General features: G+C 44.2%; 2 protein-coding genes across 3 annotated transcripts in view; one reads left to right on the top strand and one right to left on the bottom strand.

The window, feature by feature from the left end:
* The window catches only part of syt8 (synaptotagmin VIII), a 351409-nt gene that overhangs the window by 171070 nt on the left and 167388 nt on the right, over nt 1-12951 (top strand). The window lies entirely within an intron of this gene.
* Nucleotides 1-12951, bottom strand: part of LOC144684835 (cytosolic 5'-nucleotidase 1A) — a 50800-nt gene that overhangs the window by 6029 nt on the left and 31820 nt on the right. For both annotated transcript variants that reach the window (XM_078549122.1, XM_078549121.1), the window contains exons 4-6: nt 12640-12769; nt 11581-11703; nt 10767-10945 (exon numbers count right to left, since the gene is read on the bottom strand). In XM_078549122.1, coding sequence (XP_078405248.1) covers nt 10767-10945; nt 11581-11703; nt 12640-12769 — 432 coding nt within the window. The remainder of the gene's footprint in view (nt 1-10766; nt 10946-11580; nt 11704-12639; nt 12770-12951) is intronic.

Here is a 12951-nt window from a genome sequence, read left to right as displayed (position 1 = left end):
AGTGGAAGTGAATGAAGGAGCAAGGAGAGTGTTTCGAGGACAAGAGGTGAGGGATAGGCTTTTCATAGTTTGATTTTAAGAATGGTAAACATTGAATAGGTCAAATTTTTAAAAAAGATCAAAATATCAATGAGTGACATGCTGGATAAGGAAATTCTGGAGTGTATCTAGATCAGTTACTGTCTCTATAATGACAGCATTCAGCTCCATTTCTCTACCACTTTCCTTGACTCTACAATCATCCATTTGCTGCCAGGCTGGCTCTTCAAAACCAAGCCACTGATCAGCCAGAATTTCCTCCAATTGAGCACCTACATTCCATCTCCACCAAAAACTCCTATGTAATCTTGGAAAGGATTCCATCTCCTTCTCTCACTGCTCGCTCAGGCTACATCTACAGATTCTCAATGTTGTTAAAAGATGTCACAGAAGTGAGTTACATAGCTCACATGCTAGCACCATTGTTCCCTCTAAGCTGCATGGGTGCTTGATCACTTAGCAATTGGGACCATACGAATGGGAATATGGAATTTGAAGCACAAACGAATCAGCCATGACCGTATTGATTGACGGAGCAGGCTCAAGGGGCTGAACGGCCTACCTCTGCTCTTATTTCATATGTTCGTATGTCACCTTCAAGCTGGACAGCTTCAATCTGCAACCTCATTTTCACGACCGCTGACTGAAACCACGCTCTGGTCACTTCCCAAATTTATATTTCGAACACTCTCCTAAGCAGCACCCTCTGATCTCCACATGCACAAACTCCATTTCATCCAAATTTCTGTAGCCCATCCTCTTACATTCCCCATCACGCCAATACTTCTTCCCCTGCATTGGCTTCCTATTCCCTAGTGCCTTCTGTCAAAATGCTAATCTTCACCTATAAATTTCTCCACAGCCTTTCCCTTCTCTATCTTGGTTACCTCTTCCAATTTTGATCCCCACCAGAGCCATTTTCCCCTCAAATTCTGGTCAGCATTTTTTCTTTCTTCTCAATCCCTCACAGAATCAGACAGTGCAGAAGAGGCCCTTTGGCCCATCGAGTCTGCACCGACACGTGAGAAACACCTAACAAACACCTGACCTACCTACCTAATCCCATTTACCAGCACTTGGCCCATAGCCTTGAATGTTATGATATGCCAAGTGCTCATCCAGGTACTTTTTAAGGATGTGAGGCAGCCCGCCTCCACCACCCTCCCAGGCAGCACATTCCAGACCATCACCACCCTCTGGGTAAAAAATTTTTCCTCATATGCCCGCTAAACCTCCTGCCTCTCACCTTGAACTTGTGGCCTCTCGTGACTGACCCTTCAACTAAGGGGAACAGCTGCTCCCTATCTACCCTGTCCATGCCCCTCATAATCTTGTACACCTCGATCAGGTCGCCCTCAGTCTTCTCTGCTCCAACGAAAACAACCCAAGTCTATCCAACCTCTCTTCATAACTTAAATGTTTCATCCCAGGCAACATCCTGATGAATCTTCACTGCACCCCCTCCAGTACAATCACATCCTTCCTACAATATGGCGACCAGAACTGCACACAGTACTCCAGCTGCGGCCTCACCAAGGTTTTATACAACTCCAACATGACCTCCCTATTTTTATAATCTATGCCTCGATTGAAAAAGGCAAGTGTCCCATATGTCTTTTTCACCACCCTACTAACATGCCCTCCACCTTCAGAGATCTATGGACACACACGCCAAGGTCCCTTTGTTTCTCAGAACTTCCTGGTGTCATGTCGTTCATTGAATGCTTCCTTGTCAAATTACTCCTTCCAAAGTGTATCACCTCACACTTTTCAGGGTTAAATTCCACCTGCCACTTATCTGCCCATTTGACTATCCCTTCTATATCTTCCTGTAGCCCAAGACACTCAATCTCACTGTTAACCACCCGGCCAATCTTTGTGTCATCCGCAAACTTACTAATCCTACCCCCACATAGTCATCTATGTCGTTTATGTAAATGATGAATGATAGGGGACCGAGCACAGATTCCTGTGGTACACCACTGGACACTGGCTTCCAGTCACTAAAGCAGCCTTCTGTCATCACCCTCTGTCTCCTACAACTAAGCCAATTTTGAATCCATCTTCTCAAATTACCCTGTATCCCATGTACATTTGCCCTCTTTATAAGTCTCCCATGTGGGACCTTGTCAAAGGATTTGCTGAAATCCATTTAAACTACATAAACTGCACTATCCTCATCTACACACCTGGTCACCTCCTCAAAAAATTCAATCAAATTTGTTAGGCATGACCTCCGTCTGACAAAGCCATGCTGACTACCCCTGATCAAACCTTGCCTCTCCAAGTGGAGATAGATTCTCTCCTTCAGAATTTTCTCCAATAGTTTCCCTATCACTTACGTGAGACTCACTGGCCTGTAGTTCCCTGGCTTATCTCTACAACCCTTCTTAAATAGCGGAACCACGTTAGCTGTTCTCCAGTCCTCTGGCACCTCCCCCGTGGCCAGAGCGGAATTAAAAATTTGGGTCAGAGCCCCTGCAATCTCCTCCCTTGCCTCCCTCAGTAGTCTGGGACACAAATCATCTGGACCTGGAGATTTGTCCACTTTTAAGCCTGCCAACATCTCTAATACCTTGTCACTCCCTGTATCAATTTGCTCAAGAACCTCGCAGTCCCTCTCCCTAAGTTCCATACCTTCCTCCTCATTCTCTTGGGTGAAGACAGATGTGAATAATTCGTTGAACACTCTACTGATGTCCTCTGGCTCCAACCAGATTTCCCCCTTGGTCCCTACTCTTTTCTTGGTTATCCTCTTCCCATTGAGATACTTATAGAATATCTTGGGATTTTCCCTACTTCTACCAGCCAGAGCTTTCTCATATCCCCTCCTTGCTCTCCTAATTGCTTTCTTAAACTCCACCCTGCACTGTCTGTAATCCACTAATGCCTTTGCTGATTTGCTCCCCTTGTACCTGCGAAAAGCCTCTCTTTTCCTTTTCATCGTATCCTGAATATCTCTGGTCATCCATGGTTCTCTGGGCTTGTTACTCCTTCCTATAACCCTAGAGGGAACACGTTGAGCCTGTACCCTTCCCATTTCCATTTTGAACGCCCCCCCCACTGCTCTTCTGTAGATGTCCCCACAAGTAGCTGTTCCCAGCCTACCTTGTCCAGATCCTGCCTTATTTTACTAAAATCCGCTCTCCCCCAATCCAAAACATTTTTTTGCAACTTGTCTCTTTCGTTGTCCAAAACAAGCTTAAATTGTACCATGTTGTGGTCACTATCATTAAAATGCTCCCCCACCACCACCTCAGCCACCTGTCCGGCTTCATTCTCCAGAATTAGGTCCAGCACTGCACCGTCCCTTGTTGGACCCTCTACATATTGACCTAAAAAGTTCTCCTGTACACATTTCAAGAAATCCACTCCATCCAAGCCGTTAACACTATGGCCAGATTTTTTACGTTGGCGAGTTGGGAGCAGGGTCCGCTCGCCGACACAAAAATGACGCGGGATGACGTCGGGGGTTCATCCCGCCCCATTTAAATATTCAGGAAGGTGGGCGGACAGCGCGATCAGCTATCCGCCCGCCGACCTGTCAATGGCCAAGTGAGGGCATTGACAGGATAATTAAGACAATTAAAGGCCCTGCCCGTCCAACCTTAAGGCTGGTGGACAGGCCAGGAGTCCCAGCGGGCTTCTGAAAAAACATGAAACCTCGGGATGAGGTTTCATGTCTGTTTTAAAAAACTTTAATAAACTTTCAGTCATATTTATTAACATGTCTCATCTCATGTGACATAATCATATGAGGGGACATGTTAATAGTTTTTTAATTTTTCTATTTTTAAACTTTGAAGCACTGTCAGTGATCTCCCTGAGACAGCACTTAGTATCAGGGAGATGTACGCTCTTTCACATGCACGTGCGAAAGAGCGCACTTTGACAGCCGAGAAATCCCTCCTCCCCCGCACAGGAAGCGCATAGCGCTTCCCGTTGGCCAGCCCACTCAAAATGGCGGCAGGGTCCATCTTGGCGGCAGAGTTCAGCTTCCCGCCCGCCGCCAAGCCAGTGGGGCCCACCCACCCATCAAAGGAAAAATTCTGCCCTATGTCTATCCCAATTAATGTTGGGAAAGTTGAAATCACCTAATATAATTACCCTATTGTTATTGTGTTTACACACCTCCGCGAATTGTGCACATATTTGCTCCTCAATTTCCCGCTGACTATTTGGGGGTCTATAATAAACACCTAACAATGTGGCTGCCCCTTTTTTATTCCTAAGCTCTACCCATAAAGCTTCATTCGATGCCTCCTCCAAGATATCATCTCTCCTTACTGCAGTAACTGACTCCTTAACTAATAATGCAATGCCTCCTCCTCTTTTACCCTCTCCCCGTCTCGCCTGGAGATTCTATATCCTGGAATGTTGAGCTGCTAATCCTGCCCCTCCCTCAACTACATCTCTGTGATGGCTACTATATCACAATTCCACGTGTCAATACTCACCCTTAACTCATCCGTTTTACCTGTAATACTCCGGGCATTAGAGGCCAACCAGCCTTGCCTTACTCCCTTGAAACTTAATACAGCTCATCCCTCATCCCCATTAATGGCAGAACTCTCAGCTTTCTAGGTCTCAGTCTACAGAACTCTTTCAAATGCATTTAAATCAGAAGATCATGCGATTAAGTTCCATTCCAGAGACTTCAGTACATAATCTCAACTGACATTTCAGTGTAGTTCTGAAGAAGTGCTGCACCACTGGAGGAGCTGTCTTTCTGGTTAAAGCAATGCCTTGTCTGTCCTATCAATTGGATGTAGAAGATTCAAAGAAGCGCAGCAGAGTTCTTCCTTGTGCTGTGGAGAGCATTTATCACTCAGCATACATCACTAAATCAGGTGATTTACTTAACCGCTGTTTGTACTATGCTGTCAAAGGTACGATCAGATGAGGCATTAAGTTAAAGATCTTGTCTGCCTGCATATGTGGACTTAAAACTTCCCATGGCACTATTTGAATAAGAGCTGGGGAGTCCTTCCTGATGTCCTGGTGAATATTTATCCCTCAACCAACACCAAGCGAAACAAATTATCTTGTCATTATTGCATTGGTCATTATAGGGGGTTTGTAAACACAAATAGGCTGCCTTGATGCTGCTTTTTGAGCAGGCCATATTGTTCATGTCTTTCCTTGCTAACACTTGCAGGAAGCGGTTGTTTGATGTATGTGCTGGGACATCGTTTAACAACATTGAGGATCTGGTGTGTGCCTGTGTATGTTTTCTAAAGAGTGAAGAGTTACAAATTGTTTGCCCTTGCACCTATAAATGGAAAACTACTTGTAGAAGAAATATGCAGCAAATGCTATGTACACTATAAGGACAACAGCGACAGAAGGTAAATCAGAAAACATCAAACAAAAATACAAAAAACCAGGGGAGATGGCTATTTATAATACATAGGACAGTGGCATAGTGATAATGTCATTGAACTAGTAATCCAGAGGGCCTTCAGGCTAATGCTCCAGGAACATTGGTTCGAATTCCACCACCGCAGCTGGTGGAATTGGAATTCCATTAATTAATAAATTCAATTGATTAAAAAAAATCTGGAATTGAAAGCTAGTCTAAGCATTGTGCCATGGAACTAACAGATTGTCATAAAAATCCATCTGGTTCACTACTGTCCTATAGGAAAGGAAATCTGCTATCCTTACCTGGTCTGGCCTACATGTGACTCTTAGCCGCCCTCTGAAATAGCCTAGCAAGCCACTTGGTTCAAGGATAATTGGGAATGGATGTTGTGTCAATATGACATGAAAAGAAATCAAAATTATATGTATCAAAACTTTATTCTTCTTGCTATTTTAAAACGGACTTCTGCTGAAACACAATATGGCCGCTACAGGTCACATGACTCACAAGATTGACCATCTGTTCTGGAAGGTTCCAACAGAGACTACAAGAATAAAAGATTTCCACTCACATCCTTGTGAAATATCACACCTCATTGTAAGACCACATTATAATCACGAAACTAGATGACTAAAAGACAAACTGACTCCCCCAGCCGGGATGATAACAAAGACAAAGACATCAAAACTAGTTATACCCGAATAAGTGTTAACAACCAAAACAAAAACAAAAATACCTGGAAAAACTCAGCAGGTCTGGCAGCATCTGCGGAGAGGAACACAATTAACGTTTCGAGTCCGAATGACCCTTCAACAGAACTCGAAACGTTAATTGTGCTCCTCTCTGCAGAAGCTGCCAGTCCTGCTGAGTTTTTCCAGGTATTTTTGTTTTGGATTTCCAGCATCCGCAGTTTTTTGCTTTTATCTAAGTGTTAACAGCCACCGTTTTGCTCCTAAGAGAAACAATGGATTTTAGCCACAAGGCTGCAATTAACTCACTACTGGGCCATGTCACATGACTCCCCATGCTTCTAGCCTTTTGGATGGTTTTAATATTACATTTCTAGCCTCACAGCTCAGTCTGCTGATTTAACACCAACTGGAAAAAACTCCAACAGCCCGGCTAACCAAGCAGCTGGCTACTCTCAAATCCTCGAAGCCTATTTGATTTTAAAAGTCTCTGATCAATGCCTGCCAAATGGTCTAAGCGCAGAAAGTCTATCGTGCTGCAGTGTCCTTCATTTCAAGGATTTTCCTGTTGCTGTCTCCAACCAGGAACTCACCTGGACTGAACTTCACCACAAAGGAAACATCCACTGGACTTTGACTTCTTGGACTCTGGAAATCAAGTAAACTAATATTCACTTCTGTGGGTCTTTTACTGTTGCCCATAGTTGTAAATCTTCCTCTTTTCTATCCCCATGTACTGTGCGTGTATAAGTTTGTAAACATTCCCCCTCCACCCCCACCCCTCCTGGGTTTGAATGTGAATAAACTAACTTTCTGAGTTAATCATAACGTGAATTTGCTGTGAGTTATCGTAAATTGGATCACACAAACTGAGAATTTGGGGAAACACACCACAGCCTACTTTAAAAATAATTCAAAGCACCTCTGCATCTGAACAGATGGGGAGAGGATAAAGAAATTCAGTTTCTCTCTCTCCTGTCCATAACAATGGAAACAATCCCATGAAAATATTAAAAAGTGTCCTCCAGCAGATTGCTAAGGCACCACCCAGGGGAGTGGCAGTGTCTCCTTGGAGTACAAACCTGTTCAACCTCAGGATTATTGTATTTATGTTCTCACCCCTGCCACTCCACCAGTGCTTTTGCTGTTGCCTGTCAGCCAGCCAGCCCAGACTTTGGCAGTCCAGGCAGAAATGGTGCAGTCTGAAGTTGGTCCTCCTAAAGTTGCTCAAAATCACCCTTCAAAGTCTCCTAGGTGGATTCTTGATTGACAAGGGAGTCAAAAGGTATAGGAATTAGGAAGAAAAGGGAAAATGGAATTGAGGCCACAATCAGATCAGCCATGATCTTATAAAATGGTGGAGCAGGCTCAAGGGGCCGAATGGCCTACTCCTGCTCCAAATATGTTCTCCGCTGAGAGTCAGCAGTATTCTATCAGCTATTCTGGAGTCACTAGGGGAGTACCTTGTGCAAGCGATTAAGGATAGGCAATAAATGCTGCTTTGGCAGCTATCTCATATCGCGTGAAAGGAAATAAATGCAGTCACGGTTACCTTGACAGCCACAGGCAATGAGGTGATAGCTGACGTTTAAATAGGAGAATTGTTCCCTAAACACCCACCTGCTGAGAGTCCCCTTCTTCTCAATCATCTAGCAGCTTGTTCTGTTCTCCGTGGCCTTTCTTCATTCTCCCAATCATACTCAATTTTAACAGGAAGGTCTATTAGGTTAACCACATCTGCAAATAACTAATTTCAGCACAAACCTTGAAGCAACCAGAAAAAATACCTCAGCACTAACTGGTTCACTCCCTGTAGTTTATTGAAACCACACACAGACAAGTATAGAAAAGCTCACCAAATCACCAAGTATGGCACCGACAGCCAGAATATTCCAGCAACTAACATTTAAATATAGTTCATGATCCCTTTAAATGATGCTGGTGAGAGGGGTCCTTCGTACATCATAATCAGTTGTGCACAAGATCGAGGGTCAAGGAAGCCCAAATGATTTGCTCAGACAAAAGACCATGCCCATTATGACATACTACATGTAAAATTCTTTACCTACAGTCTATCTCCCCAGCCCTGCCAGCATTCTGTGCACTACTCCCTCACAGCTCTGCTTCACATTGCTCCGCAACATATAAACACACACACCCACACCTCTGCCCAACTTCCCTCCCGGGACAAACATACTCAGGGGTCCTTCTCCCCAACCCCCCTTCCTCCTGCTCACTCAGAAGCCCCTCCCTCAATCCCCTTCTCCTTCCTACTCAGAAGCTCCTTCCCCAACTCCTCCTGTCCCTCACTCATTACTCAAAGCCCCTCTTGGCAATCTCCTTTTCCCCCACTCACTCTGCAGCTCCTCTCCCACACACCCCCTCAGGCCTGCCTGGATGTACTCCTCCTCAGGGCTGTGCCAGGCCTAGGCCCGAGGGTGCTGCTGCTGACGGAGCACCCCCCCTCCCCCCAGTTGTCGCCTGACCTCTGCTTGACTGCCTCCCCTGCCAGACCCACCCCCAGATCCCCACCCAACCCAACCACAGATCTGCCAATTGTGCCTTAGCCTAACAACCCTCAGAGGGCAGAGTGCTGGTCGGTTCTCTTGTTCCTTGTGGCTGAATGAAGTGGGCTGCACTGTGCAGCAGCACAGTGCACAGGTGCAGACACCGACACCAAAGATACTTGGGCAGTGGCAAGAGGAGGCTCTAAGCATTCGTCTCAGATGCTGCCCAGAATATCCGGGACAAATGGTGCCCTTTGAAGCCCATGCATGGGACGTGGGATAGGAAGGCAAATTCCAGAACAATCCCAGACAATTCAGGAAGGTTGGCCACCTTGTTTACAAATGTGGCGTATGGTGCACTTCCTCTCGAAATTGTGAGCGTCATCATGGAAGCCTTTTTCGAGTTGAAGGAGGCCCCATCGCACCCAAAACACAGGTGCCACGGAATCTAATTTTTCTCGCAATCGATTGCAGTAGACATCCTTTCTTGCTACTGTTGTCCTCAGCTGCACTCTCTTGGGTGAGGTAGGCTGAGGTTCAGCAAAAGTATGGAATATGGATAGAGGCCTTGACTTACACTAATTGCACACTGCGTCTTCAAAATAGAAGCAGCCCAATCCCACAATATTTTTCTGTCAACTTCAGTGAATCTGTAAATGCACAGTTGTTTACAGATTTACTAAAATTAACAGAAATCAGAAAATATTAGAAAGTGAATAAATACCATACATAGCAAACTAACAATACAAACTGGGACTCATTTACATCCAGTTCCTGGTTTACCTTCATTGTGACCCTTGAAAGATTCACTGCTCCATTCACTGACTTCTGGACTGTGGGATGTTGATCAAAGCTAGTTTGCATCACTGCTTGCTCTCCTTCTCACCAGTGAAACGGTGAAAGAAAATACTTTTTGGAAGCAAGGCTATTCCTAAAGACCACAGAGCAAGTGAAAAGAGGCTATTTATAATTTTAATGGAATGAACTGACTTGCGAGGTAATGCATTTTGGAAGGTCTAATACAGGCAGGAATTATACTGTAAATGGCAGAACCCTTATGTGCATTGACAGGCAGAGGGATCTGGGTGTACAGGTCCACAGGTCACTGAAAGTGGCAACGCAGGTGGATAAGGTAGTCAGGAAGGCATATGGCATGCTTGCCTTCATTGGCAGGGGTATTGAGTATAAAAGCTGGGAAGTCATTCTGCAGCTGTATAGAGCCTTGGTTAGGCCACACTTGGAATATTGCGTGCAATTCTGGTCACCACATTACCAGAAGGATATGGAGGCATTGGAGAGGGTGCAGAGGAGGTTTACCAGGATGCTGCCCGGTCTGGAGGTTATTAGCTATGAGGAGAGGTTGGAGAAACTCGGATTGTTCTCACTAGAGCGACGGAGATTGAGGGGCGACTTGATAGAAGTTTACAAAATTATGAGTGGCATGGACAGAGTAGATAGTCAGAAGCTTTTTCCCAGGGTGGAAGAGTCAATTACTAGAGGACATAGATTTAAGGTGAGAGGAGAAAACTATAGAGGAGATATGCGGGGTAAGTTTTTTACGCAGAGGGTAGTGAGTGTCTGGAATTCGCTGCCAGAGGAGGTGGTGGAAGCAGGTACGATAGTGGTATTTAAGAGGCAGCTTGACAAATACATGAATAGGATGGGAATAGAGGGATACGGACCCCGGAAGTGCAAAATGTTTTAGTTGACGGGCAATATGATCGGCGCAGGCTTGGAGGGCCGAAGGGCCTGTTCCTGTGCTGTACTTTTCTTTGTTCTTTGTTCTTTTTGTTCCCTCCTTTTCCTGTGAGGAAGTGTATACCCTCCACTCAAAAACTACCCAGATGGCATGCCTGAAATAGACACCAGCACAATACACAAAAGAGCTTTAAGATAAAGTATAAGCCTCATGTGGAAAGACTATGATATGTGCCAGCTACTACTCTTGATGTAACAGGCAAATATCCTAATTGCACTTCTCCATTTCCCTGCCTGAAGAATTGCAGTTGCTAGGTTAGCCTGTTAGCATCAGGTGTTGGGGTGCAGCAAAGGTGCTTCAGGGTGATATGTAAGGTATAAATATGGAGTGCAGAGAAGATGGCTAAGCACTGAAGCAAAATTCTGAATATCACACAACAATTTCTGATAAAACAATATAAACCTTACCTCTCCAATAGGAACATGCTCCAGGTCCTTCTCATACTTGATGACCCCATCTAGACCCTCCTCTCTGAATACAACATCAGCCTCATCTGAGAATAACACTGAGTCCCCATCAAATGCCACCTTCAGTTGATTCTCTGCTGTCTGACACTGTTGATGTATCATTAGAGCTGCAGGAATGCCTTTGGGGAAAGGAAACTTGCATTTTAATTCATATATGAACGATATGCATTAGTTTCCTACATTTCAACAATGACTACATTTCAAAAGTACTTTGTTGGCTATAAAGAGCTTTGAGATGTCCGCTGGTTATGAAAAGCGCCACAGAAATGTAAGCCTTCATTTTTTTCCTTATGATTATATGAGGCTAGCAAATCTCAGCTTCAAGATCACAGTTGGGCTCCGTGCTTTGAGACTTAGATGAAGAAATTAAAATTAGCCAGGCATTCCTTATTCTTCAGGGGAATAACATGTATCCCAGAAATATGAGGAATGAGGGTACTCACACATTTCCAGAAGGTACACTTCATTCCTGCTGCAGCAACTGTTCTGGGTGCACCTCGTACCCTTCACAATCATCTGTGAATATCTCCCAGTTCCCTGTACACTTCCTGTCTTTCAATTGCCATGCAATTTCCACAATGATATCCCACATCCTTCAATGCAATTCCCCCTCCAAATACCCCATATTATTCAAGAAATCCCATGTTACTGCCCATTAACCCCACAAATTCCTTGACGGAATTTCAGGTGCAAAGTCCTCAAGGCGCCCTTCTTTCTCTGTTTCACCACAAGCTTTGCAAATCAAGACACTTACCTTTTTTCAGTGCATTGCAAACTGAAGATTCACATGCTGAAAGGAACAGCTTCACATTGTGTGAATGTAGGTACTTTGAAGGATCAGTTCCATTTAGAAAACAAAATTTGCTAATCTCCAAACCTAGAAATGCAAGATGTAGATGTTTATCAGCAATCTGGACCAACAGCAGTTGCATTTCTAGGTGGGACTCTGTTGCCACCTGCTAAATTTTCTACATGTTCCTAAATTGGTGTCAGCCGTGACTCGGTTGGTAGCGCTCTCAACTACAGGAGGAGACTGTGGGTTTAAGCCCACTACTGAGACTTGAGCACAAAATTTAGGCTGGTACCTCACATCAGTGATTGAAACAAAATAAGAATCTTTTTATAGTATCACTGTCATCCTCATCTGGCATGATACTTCCCAATGTTGATATTGAATGTACAATTACTCCAGATACAAACAATGAGAACTTTTGCAAGATGGTGATATTATAACACCATCAATGATTTAGTTGATCTTAGCCAAGGCTGTAGTTGGGTAACTGCAATTGGCTTCAGCATCCCTGGCTAGAAAGGGGAAAAGGATCTGCAGCCTTTCTGCTCCTGATCACAATACAGTGATCGCGGTTGAAAACTACACACTCTTGAAAAGGTTCAAGTTTGGATATGATATACACTAGGATTGAATAGTTTTTCAACCCTTATGGTCTATGCTTGGGGATGCAGAATGGTATTGGAGGATACCCATGCATGATCATTGCCTCTGCAGAGAGCAGGTATTGAAAACAGGGGTGGGGGCAGGGGAGGGGAATGCATTGAGCAACACCATTCCAGGATACCTGCTCCAGGCTTTTGAAAACAAAATAGATAAAGAGGAGTCCGGCAAGTAAAAACACCTAAAAGCAATAGCAAGGTGAATGAGCAATCAATGAGAGGATACTTCTCATAAATAGGATTTACTTCCTTTACAACATGCAACAGTCGAGGTAAATGTAACATAAGCTACTTTAAAGTGTGCAAGAATGAATACAGACATGAGCTGTTGTGAACACCTCAGTTGTGTGTGCCAACTCACCATAATAATTTACACTGTTAATAATCCGCACCCCACCATCAGCACTGTGAGTTGACAGGAGCATAATTTCAAAAAGTTGTTTTTCTTCAGGATCTCTTGCCAGTAACTTGTTATTTACCATCTGAACCGCCTAAAAGAGATAGTAAAGGAAATTGGGCTGCAATCTGAGGGCTAAGGAGAGAAGTGATCATTCATCTATAAATTGCTGTTGCCATTCATCAAATACTCAGTTTTTAGGCAGGAAAATAAGACTATTATGGATATCTATAAATAGCTCTTCCCATCAAGATGGCTCAAATTGTTTCATAAAAT

This window comes from Cetorhinus maximus, chromosome 9, assembly GCF_964194155.1.
Source record: "Cetorhinus maximus chromosome 9, sCetMax3.hap1.1, whole genome shotgun sequence".
Classification (NCBI taxonomy): Eukaryota; Metazoa; Chordata; class Chondrichthyes; order Lamniformes; family Cetorhinidae; genus Cetorhinus; species Cetorhinus maximus.
The sequence above is the reverse complement of the archived record's forward strand: the minus strand, read 5'-3'. Positions and strand labels throughout refer to the sequence as shown.